The 23,007-nt window shown below is 35.0% G+C and overlaps 1 protein-coding gene across 8 annotated transcripts in view; it reads right to left on the bottom strand.

The window, feature by feature from the left end:
* Positions 1-1,255: 1,255 nt before the first annotated feature.
* Positions 1,256-23,007, bottom strand: part of WAC (WW domain containing adaptor with coiled-coil) — an 81,653-nt gene continuing 59,901 nt past the window's right edge. For 7 of the 8 annotated variants that reach the window (XM_039254758.1, XM_039254755.1, XM_039254759.1 and 4 more), the window contains 7 exons: positions 13,396-13,641; positions 11,914-12,036; positions 10,845-10,993; positions 8,244-8,362; positions 6,575-6,761; positions 5,077-5,204; positions 1,256-3,046 (listed from right to left, as the gene is read on the bottom strand). In XM_039254758.1, coding sequence (XP_039110689.1) covers positions 2,977-3,046; positions 5,077-5,204; positions 6,575-6,761; positions 8,244-8,362; positions 10,845-10,993; positions 11,914-12,036; positions 13,396-13,641 — 1,022 coding nt within the window. In that variant the 3' untranslated portion in view covers positions 1,256-2,976. Of the gene's footprint in view, positions 3,047-5,076; positions 5,205-6,574; positions 6,762-7,387; positions 7,634-8,243; positions 8,363-10,844; positions 10,994-11,913; positions 12,037-13,395; positions 13,642-23,007 lie in introns of those variants that run through there. The other variant, XR_005532207.1, reaches the window with a different exon arrangement.

The raw sequence follows: 23,007 nt of genomic DNA, 5'->3' as shown, positions 1-23,007 counted from the left end.
TTAAGTCCTAAACTACAATAGTCCTGGTTTGCAGAATAAATTACCTTGTGCCCCCTCTCTGAAATAATTCCTTAAAGCTATGTTTAAATAGATTGTTTGAAATGGGGTTAACAATTCACTTTGCAAAGTTTTAAGCACCTCCAAGATTTTAGAAGTGTGAAATGTATATAAAATTTAGAAGGTAAAACCATTCGTTTGTTATTAGTAACCATTCGGTTATTAAAACCATCATCAGGTCTCTAAAAAGAGCTGAGGAATGTTTTCAGTGTGCTGAAAATCTGGAGTCATAGTCCCATGTTTTAAAATTTAAAAATTAGTCAAACCAGTTAAACAGAAAACAATGTAAAAGTAGGAAATCTGGTTCTTCAGGGGAAAGACTGTCTAACATAGACTCACCTTCACAAAATACATTTTATTATAAAACCAGTTTTTAAGGTTTGAATAGAAGACTGCTAATGTCCTTTTAAAAATAAAAACCCTGAGGTTTCCTAGGGGCTCTTTGCATTCCTATCTTCAAATCATCTGAGACCAGGTGCCCATCAAAATGAGATACATGTTCAAAGCCATGGCAACAGGCCAACTGTATGAAGAATATTCTTTGATATTATGCCTACTTTAAGAAATATTCTCTGGTTATCTCAAGAAGGTTCATAGCTGGACACAATGTATTGAGCGCAATAATTACGATAATTTACTACAGAATAATAAGTGAATCAAATATTGTAAAAATATTTCCACAAAAATTTTAATTGTTTAAAAATTCACCAAGAAATTTCATATTAGGCATCTTCTCCTATATATATATGTGAGCAATTCACTTAGGGATGTAAACATTTTTTCAAAGCAAATGAATAAGGTGACACAGATCCATAAACTATCAGCAAATGAAATTCAAATTGACCTTAAAGCACAAGTCAAGTTGCCATCTGACCAGGAAACATTTGCCTACTACATCACAAACTGCTCACTTCTTTCCAGGAAAAGATACAGGACTCCATCAGGAAGAGTTCTAGCTTAACATCGCTCTTTGAGTTTCATTTACATGCACTAATCAAGCCCAGCAAATGTTAACAATCTTACAGGTATTAACATTCCATGATGATAGAATCTGACAGTTGTCTTTTCTTACATTTTTAAAAGGAAGCTCAAATTACAATAAAAAAAAATCAGTTTCCAGTAGATGATTTTAATTCCTCTTAATTACACTGGAACATTTATGTATTTTAGAAAATATCATACATACTATCACTTACAGTTTACTTTTTTAAAAAGTTTATTGAAAGGTTGGAGCATTATCTTTCTACACTTTAAATATGCTTGAAGCACAAGAGCAATTTTGGAATTTCCGCGTCCCAGAATGCAGTAACACGTCTAACATCACAAAATAAGCCCTTGGTGCTGGCAGTTCTGAAAGCACATAAATACATCTGCCTCAAGAGGAAAAAACATCTCTAAATCGGTAAGATTTTGAAATTAAAATGAAATTTTCTGCATAAAGAAACCCCTGTGATTTGACAGCATACTGGCAGTGTCATGCTAAGGCCATGTGATCAATACTTTAGAAAAGAAAAAAAAAGCCAAGGTAATTTTATAGTAGCAATAGTTTCTTTTTTTATTTTAATATACTTTAGGAAACAATATACAAAGCTGAGCTTTCCCACCATTTCCAGATAACAGAAGGAAGCTCCAATTACACAAATTTAGCGTTTTGTGATGGCTAAGAACAGCAGTCAGCACCAGACTTGAACAGTTAGCTACAACACAAACATCCTTCAAAATGAAATGTCATAATAGCAAGACAGGTTAAACCAGGGTTTATAACAAATGACAACCACTTGGGAAGTGACTTAATCATTCTTGTTGAATTTTTTTCATTAAATATCTTATACACAATTTCCTGTTAATATGCTTTAAACAAAACCTCCCTTAAAGAATTATTTCAATTAAGTATAAATATTCAACAAGAATAGTTCTGATAAAGAATCCCCAGGTAGTTCAAATTCTAATATGCATTGACCGAAGGAAAAGAAAAATAACAATTTTTGTTTGTTTTAACATGTTTATTACAACAGATACAATTCACATCTGACTAGCTTTGTTTCCTCTTTCCCCTCCCACAACCATGTTCATTGGGCCATTTCTTTATATTTGAGCAATCAATGTACTTTCAGCACACATGCCCAGCAGTACTTTTAAGTCCATTCTTACAGGGTGCAAATGGATTTCAATAATTTATACAAACAAGTGGGTTATGCTCAATCACTGCAATTGTAAGCTACTGTACACAGGAATGAAAAGGTTATAGAAAAGTGCCATAGCAACAGTGCCTTAAGAAATGAGAAAAAGAGGAGCCTTAAAAAAAAAATGGATAAAATCAGATCAAGGATTTCAGAGGGAAGTGGAACACACGGGAAATGAAAAACATTTCTCTGCAAAACAAATGGAGAAGCACTGCTCTTGATCAGGTGCAAGTGTGGAAACAGTTGTTGCATGATATTTGTACACTGCCCATATGGTTCAAAATCGTATCCTCAGACACAGATCGCCTGGCGCTTGCACGGAATTTTTGAAAATGCAAGATTTCTGAATGATAAATTAACCCCCCAAAAAATTTTTTTTAAAAAAGCTAATTTTGCAGACAGGTTTACATGTAAAAGGCTAGGTATTTAGCCACCTCAGCATTGATTAGTTTTGGATGTCTAAGCTCTGTTACACATGGCTTCCCATGGCTTCACTCTACAAAACATATTTACAACGTGAAGAATACATCTACAAGAAATCTACATTTCAAGGGTTTTACAAATCAATCTTGTATCTTTCCCCTGAATTGACTCTCACAGACCCCGTCCCCTTGTCATTTCCTTTGCCCAGCTTAACGGTCCAAAGTCTACTTAAATGCAGCTCAAAAATGTTAAGGTTGGGCAATAGAGATTTACAGTTCCTGTACGCAAAAACCATGTGCAATTATTCACATCTTCACACCATGAAGGAATTCTGATTTTTTAGCTTTTCGAGTTCCTTAATTTGTTGTCTCAAAAATAGTATCCTGAAAAATAAAAGAAGGCATTAGAACTCAAGTAGTTCACGTAAATGTTATCAAAAACCCAACAAAATTTTAACTACAGATATATCTTAAAAAGATAAAATAAGTAACTACAATTAAGACTAAGTAATTAAAAGTGGATTTACTTGGCTGAATGTCTGATACATATTAAAGTATTAAGATGACAAAAATTAGAATGTTCCTAGTTTCCTAAAAATTTCAATTAATTTGAATATAAAGATTTAAAAAATTTTTAAGTTTATTTATTTTGAGAGACAGAGTGTGAGCACGTGTGCACGAGTGGGGCCCTGGGCAGTGAGACAGAATCCCAAGTAGGCTCCACACTGTCAGCACAGAGCCCGATGCCGGGCTTGTACTCACAAACCGTGAGATCATGACCTGAGCTGAAATCAAGAGCCAGATGCTTAACTGAGCCACTTAGGCACCCCAATATAGAGATTGACTTATAAAATGTACTTTGTTCACCATATCATCATCAGAGACCCACACACAAATGGCAGCAGACCTTAAATATGAGATAAACCTAGACTGCATGATTTCTGGGCCACAATCCAGTAAGCCTAGAATTAACTAGGTGCAGGAGGCTAATTGTTTTGAATGATAATTCTCAATATACAGACTCATAAAAATGGAGCTGAGTCAAAGTCCTACTGACACACATATTTAAAATAAAAAATAAAACACAAACTCCACAGCCAACTAGATTTCCATCAACTTCATAAAACTGTTCCCCTTCTGACCCCACTCTTCTGTGAAGTAGGACATTTATCGCCTGTACCAGGGAGTTAGGCATAATCAGAGAGTGGAACGGCCAGGTATTTACCAGTGTACACTTGTGTCAATGAGGCTACAGGTTCCTAAAGTCAAACCATTGGTCTTACCAAGCCAAAATGAAGTCAAGTTTTAGGGCTGTTAGAAGTACTTTCCGATCAATCCTAGAGTAAACAAATCCCAGGTGATATTCAAAATGTACCTCCAGATAGTTTAGTAACTGCAAGATTAGATAAAGACTTACTTTTCCCAAGTTTACGATAAATTCCAACTTAGTAATTACTAAATATTTGTGATTTCATATTAAGATTAACTCTGCCTATAAACCAGTGACTTACACAGACAGGATGTGAAGCCATTACAAGTCTGTCCTTGATTCTGTAATAGGCATTAAAAAAATATCTACACTGTTTACTGGGGTGTAGGTATCCTTACCTGAGATTTCTTAATCTCTAGATTAAGAAATATGAGACAATAAGAGGTTAAGTGAAAACAATCCAGAAAATAGATATACTTATTGGACAACTATGTTCTTACTGTAATTTCCAAGGGATACATAGGTGATCCAAACACCATGTAAAAAGTGATTTGAAATTTCAACCGAAACAAGTATCCTCTGAGTCTTATGCTCACTTAAAGAGACCCTTTATAATTAGCTGCTGTCAACATTTCACTTTTTCACTTTTAAAAAACTTTTTTACTTTTTTTAAAATTCCAGTATACTTAACATACAGTGTTGTAACATTTCACTTTGTGTGTTGGTTTTTGGGAAAGAAAGCGTGCAAGCACAAGTGGAGAGGGACAGAAAGAGGAGAGGGAGAATCTTAAGTAAGGTCCATGCTCAGTGGAGAGCCCCATGTGAAGCTTCATTTCACAACCATGGGATCATGACCTGAGTGGAAATCAAGATTTGGACGCTTAGCCAACTGAGTCACTTAGGCACCTGAACATTTTATTTTTTAAATATTTCTGTACCTTACAGAGTTCTAACGTAAGAGAAAAAAAAAGTCTTTTTTATCTTTTAAATGCATGAAGCATTTACCATGGGTTAGAGAATTAAAATCTAGATACCATCCACCATGAATATTATTAAATTTATAAAAATGCAGTTACAGTTTTATGGAACATGATCTACCACAGGGAACTTTAAATTTCAGAAGGAAATCTGATTTGTAGTCTTCTCTCTGACTTAAGATATACAATGCTAAGACAAACAAAAATGTATTTAAATGAAAACTTACCTTTGCTCTCGCAAAGTTGCTTGAATTTCACATACTCGGACTAAAGATCTTAAATTTTTTAATTCAGTACAAATTTCTGACATGTGAACACTTCCCATATTATGGGCTTCTTCTCGCAATCTTGATGCCTATAATTAGATACCATGTAAAATATAAGTCACATCAAACTTCTGAGTAGAACTTTAAGCCAAGATTAGAGAATAATTTTTTTTTTTTTTTAAGTTTATTTTACTTATTTTGAGAGACCTTGCACACGCAAGCAGGGAAGGGGCAGAGAGACAGGGAGAGAGAATCCCAAGCAGGCTCTGCATGTTGTGCGGACACAAGGCTCGATCTTATAAAACCATGAGATCATAACCTGAGCCAAAATCAAGAGCTGAACGCTTAACTGACTGAGCCACCCAAGCACCCCTAATTCTTTTCCTTTTAAAAAACCATCACTAGAGGTGCCTGGGTGGCTCAGTCAGTTGAGTAGCTGACTTCAGGTTAAGTCATGATCTTCTGGTTCCTGAGTTCAAACCCAGCATCAGGCTCGCTGATAAGAGCCTACTTTGGATCCTGTCTCCCTCTCCCTCTCTCTCTCTCTCTCTGCCCCTCTCCAGCTTGTGCGTGCTCGCTCACTCTCTCTCTAAAATAAATAAACGTTAAAATAATAATAAAAAAATTAAATTGAATTAGAAAAAAACATTGCTAATGGTGGAAGGTACTTTTCAAAGATTTCCCCTTCAACTTCTTGAGAAAATAGTACTTCCGATTTCAGTAATACACAGCACTAGGATAGCAGATCTCATGATTTGTGGTTAATAAAAGATGCTTAGTCAGCTGGAGTAAAGTTCAGGTGTAACACTGATAAAAGGGCCTCACTGTTTTCTCACTGTGTGTCATAAGACACACAACATTATCTCTGTGAACTTGGAGAAAACTTCAGTAATCTGCTAAAAGGGAGAAGCCAATGGCAGTAACTGGAATGTCCAAAGGTCCCTCACTACAAAGCAAAACTGTTTCCTTACTTCTAGTTGCCAGTCTAGTGGAGAGACAGTCTTAAGATTAATTGTACGAACAAATTCTAAATATCAGAGTGCCTAGCTAAGTGGAAAGAGCACACTGGCTTTGATTTGAGCCCCAATCACTGATTTAATTGAGTGACCTTGGTATAGAATTTGGTCTTATGGACTCACTGGTAAATGAGAAAACTCATTATCTACAATGGTTAGCAATTTTAAGAAGTAGAGAAAACAAAGCACTCAGCACAGCTGCTAACTGCTGAGTATTTGACAATAGTAGCTATAACAGTAATTATTTTAATATAATAAAGTCACCTCATAAATACCATATGGTTACTTATCAAATATTTTATAAAATGACTACAATCTAATTCAAGTTAGTTATTTTAAAATATAGCTTAAATTCAGTGATTTGGATTAGCCTTTCTCAAAGTACAAGTTGTTTTTTGTCACTCATCCAAAGGTAAAATATCTTTGTGAATCATGTAACATACCTGCTTCTCTGCATGATCTGCAGGCCATCCTTGAACGTGTTTTATGAGATTCTCATTGAAGTGTGCTGCTAGCGTAGGTGTTAATGAACATGTAGGTCGGGCAGATGAATTCTGTGGTACAACTGTTGCATTTGATGCATTACTACTAGAAGTATGATTTGGACCAGGCGACGGGCTTCTCTGGCTACTGGAAGAGAAAACAAAATTGAATGTGTAGTATGTTTTAAAAAGTAAGCATCCTAGAGAATGTCAATACCTTCTATTAATTTAAAGATATCCAAATTCCTAAGAAAAATTTGTTATTTTAATATCAAATAAATAGATTTTAAAATCCAAACTGTATTTATATCATGTATTCCTCTACACACTTTAGGGGGGGAAAGAGCCCTTGTAACACTAATGTCAGTTAAATTTAAACTAATAGTGCTCTCTAAATTTGACAGCAGAACCTGTTAATTTTGTTCACCAAAAACACTAATAAGAATGTAACTAAGAAATGATCACATTTTAGCAGTTGTAGACATAATAAGGCACAACTGAATATTGTATTTTAAATACATGTAGATAAGGAGGGGAAAAAATCTACTGTCTTTGTTTAACATCAGGACGAAATATTGAATCAGAGGGTAGATAATGTGAAGCAAAATACAGGCATTTTATTGGAGAGCAATAAAGGAATTTAGTGGCAAAATAAGACCAAAAAAGTAACACTCCGAGATTGGTTATCTTCTTTTAAAACTGTATGGTTTGGGCTAGGGTTTGGGGATATGGTGGTGAGAACCAAAAATTTAATCACCCAAGTTGATTTCCTACCTGCTTCACCAGACTTGGCTCTGAATGAATTTCAGTTATTTCCAAAAACTAAATCTCCCAAAGGATGAAGAGTTTTCATCACTGAGGATATTTAAAATAATACTGCAGCCTCTAAAGACAATTTAAAAGAAGAGTTTCCCAAAAATGTTCTGAGCAATGGCAACATTGCTGGAGTAAGAAGACAGCTTCCCAAGGTGATTATTTTGAAGGGAACAACTCTCATTTGGATGTATAAGTTCTGAAATGCTTGTTTAGAAAACAACAATAAAAACAACAGTTGAATTATTTTGCCACCTCATAGCAAGAAATAAAAATAGGAAAATCAATCAAATGAAAATCACTTAAAGTTGTATCTGTTAATTAACAAAGAAAGTGACAACACAACAAAGCCCTATCTGACAAGCAATCCACACAGGGGTCAAAATTCAAGCTATCAGGAAACGCTGACACAGACCAGTTGGGAAACACTGGCCCAAGTCTTAGATGTAACACTTCTGGCTTCATTAATACACTTAAATCTAAAACTGCTATGAGGTTAAAAATGATGTCATTTCCAACAACTAAAGCATTATAAAATCACGTGCCCTCTTTATACAAGCATTATATATTGTTAATCCCATCATATTCCACTAAGTAAAATTCTAAAGAAAGGAAAAACTTTCTTCAAAAATAACCCAGCTTCACTACTAGAGATAATCACCTACTTATAATAAAATTTGCCTTTATAAATCTTATAATACAAAGGCTATCCATAGATTCTTCCAAGATCAAGTTCTATTATACGTATATATATTTATAATATTCAAACAATGCAGCATGCATTATGGAAAAAATGTGTGAACACCTATCAACTTACTTTGAGCGCTGAAGACTTCGAGGAGAGACAGGTTCATGACCTTGCTGCTTGTCAGCAGTTACAGGCTGCTGTGTGGCCGATTGTGAAACCGGTCCTTGCTTAACTACTGGAGTACTAACCTGAAATGTCAAAATCTGGTGAGATACCCTTCTATCACATAAGACAAATACCATGGAAACTAGATAAAAGCAAAAGTGCTATCAATGAAAAGTCCCTATTTCTATTCTTTAGTAATTTTTAATATAACACAAACTGTCCCAATTCTGTTTCATAATAAAATTCACATTAGTGACACAGACATATTTAATAGTATATAAATCATGGTAATTTAAGGCCCCCAAATCTATACACCCCTCCAAATCTTGCTGAACAATCTTATGTGAAAAATCTAGAGATTTAAAGAAGTAGAATCAAGTAAGTTCCCAAAGTTCATGTAGTTAGAAGAGAGTCCAGTTTTGAGACTATCTAATTTCTTCATAAAATGGCCCAATGCCATTAAGACTACTTGCTGGGTGTCTGGGGGTTCAGTACGTTAACCTATCCGATTAGGTTAAGCATTGGCTTAGGTCATGATTTTGCGGCTCATGAGTTTGAGCCCTGAATCAGGCTCTGTGCTGACAGCTTGGAGCCTGGAGCCTGCTTTGAATTCTGGGTCTCCTCCTCTCTCTGCCTCTCCCCCCACCTCAAAAATAAACTAACATCTATAAATTATTTTTAAAGACTACTTTCTTAGCACAACAGTCTAAGAAACTAGTTCTCCCAATATTGTGGAAAATGTTATCTTTATAATATGCTAAAATAACTCTTCTGATTTACTGTTACATGTAGATCAATAAAAATTACTATTAACACAACACATAAATACAGCTGCTTAAATTTCAACCACAGATGCAGAGAATGTGTAAATTGGTCTATACATTGATACAGGTATGGCCTACGCAAAATTCAACTGGAGTGGTCTTCAAAGAGATGCTACCCTGTAGAGGTGGAACAAGAGGCCCATGATTGTCAGCAGCGATATATACTATGCAGATTCAAATGCCATGGAGAGGGAAAACAAGTAGTTTTAAACATAAGCCCCAAATTAAGGCACAAAGTGCCTTTGTGACTAAGTCACATCCTCTAATAGCAGTTACTTTGGTGTTTTCTGTTGTTTTTTTTTTCCTTTTCCTTTCTGATTCATTTTCTCCCAAACAAATCTGGGTAGGCTGGTAAACTTCTGAATGTAAAAGAAGATGTCTTTTTAGAAAGAACATTTTTATAAGATCTACAGAATACCAGATGTCCACTCTAAAAAAGAAAAAATAAAAACTTGGAAGTTTTTGAATGCAAAAAACTGAAAGCCATATGCTTAAAGGATTTGAAATGCTAATTTTCTAACTATTAAACACTACCACTTCACTTTCAATCATTTATTGTACTCTTAAGATACCACCTTGAGGTTAAGTTTTAAGCTCTAAGAATACAGTCTCTTTAACTGAAACTCACAATTCTCCCATCAACATACAGGCAAACAATAAGAAACTGCACAATAAACTAGCAAGTTTAAATCAGATTTTTAAAAATCAATCCAGACTGACCTTAAAACACGCACAGATAAATGAATGAAATAAGGAAGGGATGAGCCCACAGGAAGACCTAAGTTGGCCTATCATCAATTTCAACTTATGTATCAAGGCACTTTTATTTTTAGGCTTCTACTTATGATTTTATTTCAATAAAAAATTCTTTGGCATAAAGGACTGAAATGGCCCGCTTTTTACAACTAAAAAGAATTTCTTAAACTTACCATTAAGAAAAAACAAATGCAACTTGTACATACCAACTTCCAAATCTCTTAATGTGTTGCTGATAGTAGGACTACAAAGCCAAGAATGAGTATCCTGGGCTATGTTTACGAATTTGTAGGCAAGACTCAAATGATGCAGTACAAAATTGGGGTGCAGCATTGTTGTGGTCCTGTTTATGTAGTCCAAAAAGAATGGACCAGCAACTCTCTAACTGTGCCCTGAGGAGCCATCCATAGAAGATTTTGCTTGAACAAACACCGGCAGTATAGCTTAGTAAAACGGGTTCTGTGAGAAAGACCTACGTCTCAAATTCTGACTCCATCACAAAAAACTGGATTTAACTGAAGGCTTAAAATTCTTAACTATTAAATGAAGCAGTCATCAATTCTCATGATGTGAAGTAAAATATATACGTTAAAGGTCTTAGCACAGAAACAGACTCCTTTCTAAAATTAAAGTATGGGGTGGGAGGAGCCACTGGAAAATGTTCTCTCAACTTTAAGACTTAGAAAATTTTACAAACATTAAGACAATTAGTATAAGTATACCCTTCTTTATCCCACTCTCCAGGTCACAAATCCCAAAGCCAGTAAGAGAAAAGAATCAGTGTATAAAGGAAGCACCGACGAAACTCCCTACTCTAGCCTTCAGTTTACCAAGAGTCTAACCTGCATCTATTCTTACCCCTCATTCACTCCACCGTCTACATTCTCAAAGAGGGCTTTTTCTATCATACAGATTCTAAAACATTAAGTGGGTTTTTCCAAAAGTGAGTGGTTTCTTTTCCAAATTTCCCTCAAAAGTGACATACCTTTGGCTGTGATGAAACAGGAGGAGTACTAATCAAAGGTTTGATAGGGACTGTGTTAGTTTGAGGTGTGCTTATTCTTGGAGACACATATGATCTTGGGGATGAAGCATCAGAAGTTAAAGACATTGGAGACTGATTAGATGGCTGAGCTGTAAAAAAGTGAAGCAATTAATTTCAAAGAAACCAAAACCTCTGTTTATATGTGAAGAGGTCTTTCCACCTCTTCATGGGTCCCCCCACGCCCCCCAAGAGAACTCCTAACACTTATCTGAGAAAGTCAAGAATCGGAGACATTCACTGGGGCCACATGGATTAAATTAGCCGTGGATTAGACAAGCACACCCACCGGGTGCCTACCCCACACCTTTTTTAGTCTAGAGCAAGTAGGTAAGCCTTAACCTATTCTTACATGGGATGGCATTCTCACCATCTTTATTTCCTATTTCTTATTCTACATTTAAGACTGGTTATCCCCCTTTATCTCCTGCCTCATGAGGTTAACCAAGAGGATAGATGTCTTTTCACTAGTACATCTTAATTTCAGAACAATATTCCTGCTCAGGTTTATCAATTTTCTGAATTGGGGCTGGGGGACAAGTCAAAGTAGCCCATTCATTTCTTCCTATGTATGTCCCTTTCCACTGGATACCTTCACAGAGAAGAGAAATGGCTTATTTAAGACAAGACTTGAGCACTTCTGCATCCTCTGGTCAAAAACTATCTACCATCAAACCTGAGACCAAACTTCAACTCTGAAGATACATTCAGTGTCTCACAAAAACTGAGAACATATCAGTTTACATTTAGCTTTGGAGTAAAATATTTCACTGGCAACTTAAATTCTGAATTAAATATATATTAGAGATTTAATGGCAATAACGCAAGACAAATGTCAATGCTTGCCTCATTTTAAAAAGAAACAGTAAATAAAGATACTGTATATACTGGTGTTAAAAACAAACAATCAAATCATTACTATAATCCCTTCAAAGACTAAAAAAAAAATTCTGCTATGAACCCCCCCTCCAAGTTAATATGCAATTCTAGTGATACCTAAGAATATGAATACCTTGTGTAGAGAGCTGAGCAGCTTGAGAAATCAAAGAAGTTATGTTGAAAGCAGATGGTCCAGCAGTAAGAAACTTATGAATTATAGACTGCAATGAGGCTTGTGTCACAGCTGCTGTAAGAACTAAAAACATATTAAACCTTAAATTAAAATAGAAACATAGAAGCACTTTCGGCATTAGTAACAACTTGAAAACTCAAAAAGAACCCACAGAAAACTGCAGTGTTTCAAACTAGTACTCTAGAAGATAGGAGTAATAAAATGGAATAAAATAGAAATGTGAAATGATGATACAGAAAAGAAATTTAATCGGTTTATAGCAAAGGAAAACAGTAGCTTCCTTCACATTAAGATTTAGTTATTCAGTGAAAGAAGCTCCTCCGAGACTTCTTAAAAACAATAAAGAGAGGTCACTGGAATTTCTGATTATATAACCAGAAACCTATTCCTCGATTTGCTGAGGTGCTGCTCAGTATGTTACTTGGAATTAACTGGATAAATGGTAGCTTTTTCATCCAAATACTTCATTAGACAAACTCACCACTCAAATCCTGCATCAACACCCACTACAACAATCTTTTAAAAGCAGACATCAAACAGCTAGGTAATTTAGGAATACCATGTATTTCCAAAGCACAAGATTTTCTACTGTTGATATATTCTTACACTATCATTTCTTCAAACTGTTTAAAAGCCTCACTTTCCCTAATAAAACAAGTTACCAATCACACAATAAAATCAAAATACAGAGAAGTACAATAAGAACAGAAGATTATTGACCAACTAGCCTGAAATAACTCCACGTTTAAGAAAAAACAAAACACTTAACACTACTGCTAAATATATTCTGTGACAACAATGGACAGAAATCAAAATTGACTATTCTAAACAAAATTCTGGAATGTCCTTAGAGGACTGTTTGAATCTGAATGGTTTGGGAATTAAAACTACATCCACTTTTATTCGGACTTCTTCGAGGTGACTACCTAAATACTTTAGTAGCATACTGAAAAGCGAAGTTGGAATTAATATTGCAATTAACTAGGAAAACCAAAAAACTGTTATCCATTATTTCACATCTCAAATTTTTTTCAAGTATTTTAAGAAGGAACTACCTGAATTCCTACTTCTATTAATTAGCTTATTTTTAATATTCCCAACAATTATTTACTCAAATACAAGAGATTTTTTGAAATATGCTGGAATTCAAGTATTTTTGCATCCATCAGTTTTTGGAAATGCTCTGTTTTTACTTTAAAAAAATTCACCATACACATTAGGCAAACACAACTCATCTCCAGTAACTACTAGGTGCATAGCAAGTCTTATATAATATACAGAAAAATCCAAATATTGCTAATTCAATTAGAATACCAAAGGCCTTGGATTACAGGCGATATAAATCCTAATGAATGAAGTTCAAATGTGAAACAAAGACCAATGCAAATGCATTTTTAAAAAGTTTTTACTATAAAAATTTACCTTCATTTATTTTGGATATGTCCACATTAGAATTATTAAGTTGCAGTGTGGCTTGCAAAGCAGGAAGCAACTGTCTAAGAAGGTTTGGGTCCTGGAGTAATGGAGGTATTGGGGACTGTGGAACAGGAGAAACCGGGATTGCTGAAGCTGATGTTGGAGGTGCAGATGTGGGATTCAGTCCAGAGGCAGAAGATGTGGAAGGAGTTGTGCAAGAATGTGATACAGATTTGTCTCCTGGCGTAGACTCTGAGTAAAAAGGAGAGAACAAGGCTGAAGAAAGTTACTTGAATACAGAAAACTGGAACCGACAGCCAAAAAGCAACTTTCTTGTGTCAAACACCTAATTCAAGTAACCTCATTTAATCTTTCCAAGGTAGCACAGATGGGGCTCAGTAACTATTTGACTGATTAGAAAATCAGTCATTTTGTAGCCCAACTTCACAGGTGAAAAAACTAAACAAGAGAGATTATGGAACTTGCTTGAAATCACAACACCTGGTAAAGCAGTGATTCAACCACATTCATGTCTGATTCTCAAAGTACCATGCTCTGTTTACTGGTAATGCTGTTTCAGAGTTATGAAATTAACTACGCTTTCATAGGATAAAGGGACAATGTAATTCTCCTGGACTTAATTTAAGATGAAAATGTTTATGACCACAGTAATAACCCTCCTAAAATAAACATGACAATGGCCTGAATACAAATCAAGATTGGCACCATGGTGAGCACCTCCAGAATAGGGGAAGGATGAAGGAGGAGACTCCTACTTAGAACTTTTATACTTAACAATCAAGTTTTAAGATTACATACTTTCCTTTTATAATTAACTATAGAAGGCAATTAGTTATTTCTATTTGTAGCATTTAAAATTACTGGCACTAAAAAGCATCCCAATATACTATATTCAGTATTTAAAAATAAGCCAAAAAATAAATAGAACATTCATGGAAAATTATCATCATCTGAAAGCCGTCATTGCAAATTACGTGTGTAGATTCAAAGACATTGCAATCAAAACCTGAATAAAATTTTTGGCAGCATTTGACTAGCTGATTCTATTAATTTATTTAAAAAAGACCAGGGCTAATATAGTCACAAAATTTGTGAAGAAAAAGAACACAGCTAGTGAGATGTGTCTTACCAGTATAAAGAACTACATTTAAAACAAAACCAATTGGGCTTCTATATTAGAACTAGGAGAGGAAAACAGGAAAGTACCTTTGAAATCTAGATACAGAAAATTACAAAAAGCAAACCAATTACATTCAAAGTACTGATAACCAAAGTACTTTACCTAGAAATCAAGAAAGACAAATTACAGGATAGAAAAATGAACAGAAGATATGAAATAAAAAGATATTTCACAGAAGGAACTTGAATGGCTTTAGAAAACACAAGATAATCAACTTTACTGATAATCAGGAAAATGCAAATCAACAGGATATCCTTTTATGCTCACCACACTGACAAAAATTGAAAAATCTGACAATATCAAATGTTGAAAAGGAGTAACAGGATCATTTCTGATGGACACCAAATTGATGTAACCACACTGCAGAATAACTGGGCATTATCTAGGTAATGTGGAGACGCACACACCTGATGACCCAGTAATTCCCTTTAGGTAGAATATCCTTAGAGAAACTCTGATGTATGTAAATTGGGAGAAATATACAACAATTTTTATAACAGTAAAAAATAGTTTTTATTTTGCACAAAACTAGAAACAAAACTAAGTGTCTACCAACAGAAAGATGAACACGAACTATTTTCATAGCATGGAATTTTACTAATACAGTAACTTTAATAGAAGAAAAAAGGAGTTAGAAACAGGACATCTGGGTAAAAAAACATTACAACCCAACTATTCAAGTTATTCACACATATTCTTACAATACTGGCCTAAAGACTAAATATGAAGATTTGCTTAAATATCTTTAGTTTCCCATACACACCCTTTTCTTGAAGATGATTTTCAAGCTCATATATACATTGTATAACCCAAATTAAGACTATTATGATGCATAAAAGTTTCAGAAACACTGTACTGGAATGTTATGCTGCTACCTATAAATCCTCATTTCCAATTCTTAGAACTAAACATTCTTTAATCTTCATGTCCCCAAAGAAGTAGGAATTACTAGCAAACTTACTGAAAAGGGACTCCTCTAGTTTTTTTTTTTTTTTTTTTTTTAACATCACCACTGTAATAGTCAAAACAACCAGGGGCAATAACTCTCTCAAGAATGGGCCTCATAGCTGCTTTAAATACATTTCAAGGCTATATTGATCAACTATGATTTATTCATAAAGTGTAAGACATTTTAATTTTTGTAATGCCCACATTTTAAAAGAGGGTTACTAAGCCTAGCAGAATGCCTATCATGTTCAACCCTGCTGTCCTGCAGTCATAAGACAAGTATACAGAAACCTGAATGAAATAAGGTTTTCTCTGTGAAAACATGCTGTCAGTTATGTACATTTTCTGGGGTAAAGACCATAGTAACAGTTTTCTCCAGATCATGTTCCTTAAGGGTCAGCTTTGGCAACACAGAACATATAGCTTACGGGGTTTTTTTGGTTTTTTTTTTTTTTTTAGTTTGAGAGAGAGGGCCAATGAACAAGCACATGAGTGAGCGTGAAAGGCAGAGAAAGGGGAGAGAGAATCCCAAGCAGGCTTTGGGTCAGCATGGAGCCCAACAAGAAGCGGATCTCACAACCCTGAGATCATGACTGGAGCTGAAATCGAGAGATCTAGAGTAGGCCCTTAAACTGACTAAGCCATCCAGGTGCACCCTTTAGGAGCATTCTTGGTTAATATTTAAAGAAAAATTTTTTAATGTTTATTTCTGAGAGACACACACAGAGAGAGGCAGAGACAGAAGGAGACAGAATCCAAAGCAGGCTCCAGGCTCTCAGCTGTCAACACAGAGCCCGACATGGAGCTAGAACTTGTGAACCACAAGATCATGACCTGAGCCAAAGTCGCATGCTTAACCGACAGCCACCCAGGTGCCTCTTGGTAAATGTTTAAAATGAAACAAGTTCTGTATTTTAACTTTCTGCACGAACAATGAAATTAGTACTTATGTGTATACCTCTAAAATGATCTTTGTTACTTTTTTTAAACTTTTATTGTGGCTTTCTTCTGTTTTAAATGATAGGAGCTAAAGAAGGTATAAACTGTTTTCAAATATATTTTGATGCTGTTAAATCTACCCACAGATTTTTAAAATTAAGCCAGCTTAAAAAAAAATTTTCAGTGTTACTCTTCAAGAAAAGGAAACATTCCAAAATATAAAACTAATACACATCACTATAAAGAAAGTAACAAAACCTAAATATCCTTAACTCCTAGGTTTAATGTTTATTTAACATAAGGATAAATTTGAAGTTTTATAAGATTATTAATTAGTATGAAATTAATAAACTATGGTTTTACTTTTTGATTCCTCATATAAATATTTCCATGCTATTTTAATAGCTCCACTCATCCTAAGACACACACCCATACAAATGCCCTTCCAAAGCACATTGCATGTTATACATTTAAATTACTTGCCTCAATCTACATGTATAACTGAGAATAATGGAGCTTAATAATTAATATAATTATAAAATGCTACCCACCCCAAAAGGCAGTCTTAGTTTTATCCTTAAAATATCACAAAAGATACTGGTTGGCTACCTTTACTGAGTTCTGACTGCCCTAACAGATTTATTATAGTAATCAACATCTTCTATTATATGGTTTATTCTCCTTCCCTTCTATTAGAACTTGAACTCTTTCAAGAAAGGAATTTTGCTGTATTTACCTCTGTATCACTGGTACAAAAATAGGACTTGGCAAAAGATGGCATCAACAATTATTGGGTGCCTGATTCTGCCATAAAGGCTCAGGTCCACATAACCTCTTAACCTCTAGGTGCAGAACTTATGATAATGGGGAGGAAAGCTTAAGGTCTCCACCCGTAAATAACTGACAAAATAATTAACAGATCACTTTTTGCTATGTTCAAAAAGGGGAGTAACAGTATATAGTCTTAGAGATAAATTTAACTTATTTAGACTTACTTTAAATAATCTTACACTCAGGCACCTGGATGGCTCAGTCGCTAAGTGTCTGACTTCAGCTCAGGTCATGATTTCACAATTCATGAATTTGAATCCCAGGTCGCCTGAGCTCATGCCCCGCTTCTCTTTCTCTCTCTCCCTCTGCCCTTCCTGGGATTCTGTCTCTTGTGCGCACATGTGCACTCTGTCTCTCAAAAATATCTTTTACACTTGATCCCCCCCACCTTTATTTAAAAAAAAAAAGAAAAACGTAAGAAAGGAAACAGAACTATTTAGAATAAATAGTCATCACATATAGTTTTTTCTATGCAGACATGTTAACTTTAAGTTTTAATTTATTTAAGTAATCTCTACACCTCATTTGGGGGTTGAACTCACAACCCCAAGATCACGAGTTGCAGGCTCTTCCAACTGAGCCAGCCAGGTACTACCAGGTGTTTATTTTTAATGAATATTTCTGTCTGAAACCTTTCAATCTGGAATCTAATCTGTTAGGAGGTGAGGCTAAAATACTTAATAACACGCTCATACAAATGTCTATCAAAGTAAACAAAAACTTCGATCTTTGGAAACAGTTAAAGACAGAATAAATGTACATAAGAGAATAAATGCACTGCTTTGCATTACAAAACCATCCCTATAGGCTCTTCCACTTTTAAAGAATATCGGCCTCTAGTCTCATTCCTTTAAAAGCAAACTTTCCCCAGGGCGCCTGGGTGGCTCAGTCAGTTAGACAGTGTCCGACTCAGCTCAGGTCATGATCTCACGGTTAGTGGGTTCGAGCCCGGCGTCGGGCTTTGGGCTGACTGCCAGCTCAGAGCCTGGAGCCTGCTTCAGATTCTGGGTCTCCCTCTCTGACTCTCCCCTGCTCACAAGGTCTCTTGCTCTCTCGAAGGGAAGGAGGGAGGGAGGAAGAAACTTTCCAAGCATTAAAAAAAAAAGAAAAAAAACCTACGCTCCTTTGAAAAGCATTTTTTTAGTCTCTTCCTGAAGCAGTTTTAAACTTAACTAAGTCACTTTCCCATCTGGTATTTCTCTGATTTATAGATCTCTAACCAATTCTTTAATATGAGCCTTAAATATGTTATCCTCTGATTTTAACTTTTGTATACACATTTTGACAAAACCGTTTTCTTTCCCTTTATGCCTATAAATATAAATTTATATTTCCAATGCTTACCAGTAGGGGGCAGAAACTACTAAAGGCTAAACTGCACATATAAATCACACATTTATCTGTTACTATACCCTGAGTCGTTAAGGTTTAAAGTAACATTCACCTCTTCTAATTCTAGTCACCCATCCAAAACATCCAAGAGCATAAACCAAAGTCAAAATCTATTTCTGACCTACATTATTCTGGTATGCCAAGTGATTCCTTTTTGACCTACACAGTAAGATCTAGACAGACACATCACTTAGAGTGAAAGTACTATACTGTATTTCAAAACATTAATTTCCTATGATGTTTGGACAGTTGCTGTAATAATACTCCACCAGGACATGAGAACAAGCACAAACCACTGATACAACAAGGACAATCTGTTTTGTTCTATTTTGTGGTAGTGGTGTTACAATGAAAATTACAACATGGAGAATTTGCAAAGGAAACCAAAGTATTCAAGTGTAGTAGAATAATAAAAGAAAAAAACCCTGTAAGGTAGCTTACTGACAGCAATATAATCTGTGACTCTTATTTTTAATTTGATAATTCATGAATACTTTAAATTATCTATCCATCCACAGAGGTACATACGTATGGTGCTGATATGAAATATACCAGGATATATTTTTGCAAGTTGCTTTTTTATTCAACTGAGAAAATCTTTAGGCTAATAGAAATAAAGGATAAACATTTAAAAAATTTTTAAGATTTTATTAAAGTGACTCCTGCAATAACCAACTTACATATCCCCACCAATTGTGCTTTCTCACATTCAACTGTTAACTGTCACTAATCTTAAGGGTGAAAAAAAATCTCATTTTAATCATATTCTCCAATTTGTATTGATAAAGCCTTCTCTTGAAAATTTTTATGCTGTTAAAATACATACACCATGAAATTTACCACTTTAGTCATTTCTAGGTTTACAATTCAGTGGCATTATTTACATTATTGTGCAATGTAAACACCACTACCATTAATCTCCAAAACGTTTTCATCTCTCCAAACAGAAATTCTGTAGCCAACTAAACAAGGATTCCTCACCACCCCAAGCCCTACCAGCCACTATTCTAATTTCTGTCTCTAAGAATTTGCCCAGTCTAAGTAGTGCACAGTAGTGGAATCGCACAGTATCTGTCCTTTTGTGTCTGGCTTATTTCATTTAGCATAAGGTCTTCAAGGCTCATCCATGTTGCAGTGTGTCAGAATTTCCTTCCTTTTTAAGGGTAATACTGCATGTCTATCTAACACGTTTTGCTCATCCTGGATCAGCAGATGGGAGACTTGGACTCCTTCCACCTTCTGGCTACTGTAAATTAACACTGGTAAGAACAACATCCACACATCAATACCTGTTTGATTCCCTTTCACTTCTTTTGGCTATGAACCTAAGCACAGAATTGCTTGATCCTATGGTAATTCTAGGTCTTGTTTTTTTTAGGGAAACATTGTATCCCACAGGAGCTGCATCATTTTGCAATCTTACAGGAAATGTACATGGGGGTCTAATTTTCTCCACATCCTCAAAAACAGTTACTTTCATTGCTGCTTATTTTTATAGTCATCCTACAAGTGTGGAATACGAACACCTTTTCATGTGCTTACTGACTGGCCACTAGAACAGCTTCCTTGGAGAAACATCTATCAAAATCCTTTGCTCAGATCGAAACTAGGCTGTTTCATTTAACTGTTCACGATAGGATTTCATATATTCTGGACACTAATTCTGTATCAGACATTATGATTTACAATTTACTTCCTCTCATTCTGTGGGTTGTCTTTTCACTCTAGAGTGTCCTCTGATGCACAAGTTTTTAACTTTGATGAAGTCCAATTTGTTGTTGTTGTTGCTGCCTGTGCTTTTGGGTCATAGCTAAGAAATCACCACCAAATCCAATGTCCTAAAAAGTTTGTTTTCTTCTGAGGGTTTTATGGTTTTAGCTCCTAAGTTTAAGATCTTTGATCCATTCTGAGTTAACTTTTTATAACTGTAAGCCAAGGCAAGCAATTTTAAATTCATCTTCTATAATTGTTCACATGCATTGCTCATTTTTCTACTGGATTGTCTCTTTCATATTATTTTGACGTATTCTTAATGTGTCCATGATATACTGTTATATGTGTTGCAAATATTTTCTCCCAATTTGAAATTTGTTTTTCAAACTTTATCTCTGTTACGGGGAAGTTCTAAATGTCTTATGTGTTCAAATCAACATTTTTCAAAAAGCAAACACATTCTGGGTCTTGATTTAAAAAGTCCTCCCCCATCTCTCAAATTATAAACAGTATTTTCTAATCTTCTTCCATCACAGGTAGTGTTCAAAGCGCCATCTTAGTTGACTAACATAACTTTAAACTTACTGACTAAAATAGACTAAATTCCTCCACTAACATATTCAATTATTCAACAAAACTTTTAACTCTATGGACAGAATTTTTAATTTTCGTGAATAGTTAGTAATCCTAAAAATTGTTATAAAGCAAAGCCAAGTGAGGGCTGAATGTGGCCCACTATAGCTAATGACCAACTCAAGTCTTCAGGTTCATTCAAGTTTCACTGTCTACAGATACCATCAAAACACAAAAGGGAAATTTATTCCAAGTGACTAACTCACACCTCATGTTAATGAAGGACTAATCCCCTTCCCATTAGATTAAGAGTGTGGAATCACATAATTATGTGTAAGTGGTTAGATATGCTAATCTCCTGAGAGCTAGCTTTGTAAATCACTGAATAGCTATGCTGCTGTGGCTGTTTTGCTTTACTTTTCAAGCTTATCTATGCAATAAATCAAAACTCTAAATTACTAAATAAGAAACATCCTAATTAAGGTCATTAAACTCCTCTGGACTCGCAGTTATTTGGCCAAAGCAAATGTCTCCTGCCCATTTTGTCATTTCACAAATCTGGAAGGGAGTTAGGACAAATTGAGAATGGCCAATGGGGTACCAAGTGATAAAAATCAACTTTTAGGTTTTTAAGCACATCACTATCTCTGTTACATTGTTATATGGTTGTTCAATAGAATAATCTTGTCAGTAGATATTCAAATGTTACCCTAGCAACAGATAGAGATCTAAAAGAAGATACCTGACCTTGTTTCACTCTACTGAACACCAGGATTGTTCCCTATAAAACTGGAGCTTCAGATTCTCCACCACTCTGCCTCTCAAGCAAGCAGTTGAGTTTATCTTAGGTTCTTGTTCTCAGAAGGCACACTAGCATTAAATAGATCTAAATCTATTGCTGGTATCCTTTAAGAGTATTCTCTTTGTTGTGAATCTAATTATTTTTCTCCAAATACATTTTTTAAACCATGACCGCTGCAGGTGTTTCCCCAACCCTTAACACACTCATTAGCATTCTCTCAGGTATTTATCCATCTAAAACGAATATTTACTGACTGCCTATTATTTTGTCAGGAACTAGGGACAGAGCAGTGGTAAATAAAAACAAAGATCTTGCTCTTGTATTACTTAATATAGCACCCTACCATTGATAAACCTAGAGAGACCTTAGCTATACTATTAGCACTTATTACAAGAGTCCAAGGAGTCTGGTCTTACCAGAACCATCAACCTCTCCATATAAATCATTTGTTGAGGAAAATCCAAACAAGGAAATCACTGTATTGATGAGAAGAGTCAATAGGACGCTTAATTTAAATAACATGGATGTCTCCATTGAGGGAAAAAAAGATATTTCAAATTAATGGGCAGTTCACAAATTTAGACTAACTGCTAAACAATCTGAAAAGATCTAAATTGTTATATAAAAATACTGTCTTCATATGCAAGGAGTACCTGGAAATATTATACGATATTCCCTCTATCAACAGTCAATTCCAAAGTAATCAAGATTCCTGCTAGAAGTTTAAAACTATTATGTATAAAACTGTTATATAAAGTTTGTGACTAACAAACATACTTTGTAGAATTAAAACTGAATTATCTATGATTTGTCAGGAAATTTGAATTACTGGGAGTCCCTTCTTAATACAGATTTGTGCCTTTCATTACAAAGTTTTATGGACTACCTTCCTGTACAATTATGTTTTAAGGAACATACTAAATTGTGTAATAAACACTTAGCACCAAACCTGGTACACACTTAATTTTTGATGATATTTAAAAAATTTGTCAGGAATAGAGCTTCCAGCATGGAGGGAGAGGACAGAAGGTGAAACAAAGTTCAACATGCAATTAACATCTAACTCTAAACAGTTTAATTAAAGGAGCTAAAATTAAAATGTGATAAGTGCTGTAATAATAAATAAAAGCACCCAGTGTTTGGGAAAATGACGGGGAGAGGTTAACTGACGCTGAGAACCCAACGACAATTAGAGTTGGCTCTTAAAGAAAGAGTACTG

The sequence above is a fragment of the Hyaena hyaena genome, unplaced genomic scaffold (genome assembly GCF_003009895.1).
Source record: "Hyaena hyaena isolate Hyena2069 unplaced genomic scaffold, ASM300989v1 scaffold_498, whole genome shotgun sequence".
In the NCBI taxonomy this organism is placed as follows: Eukaryota; Metazoa; Chordata; class Mammalia; order Carnivora; family Hyaenidae; genus Hyaena; species Hyaena hyaena.
Note: the sequence above shows the minus strand (reverse complement) of the source record. Positions and strands in the feature narration are given on the sequence as shown.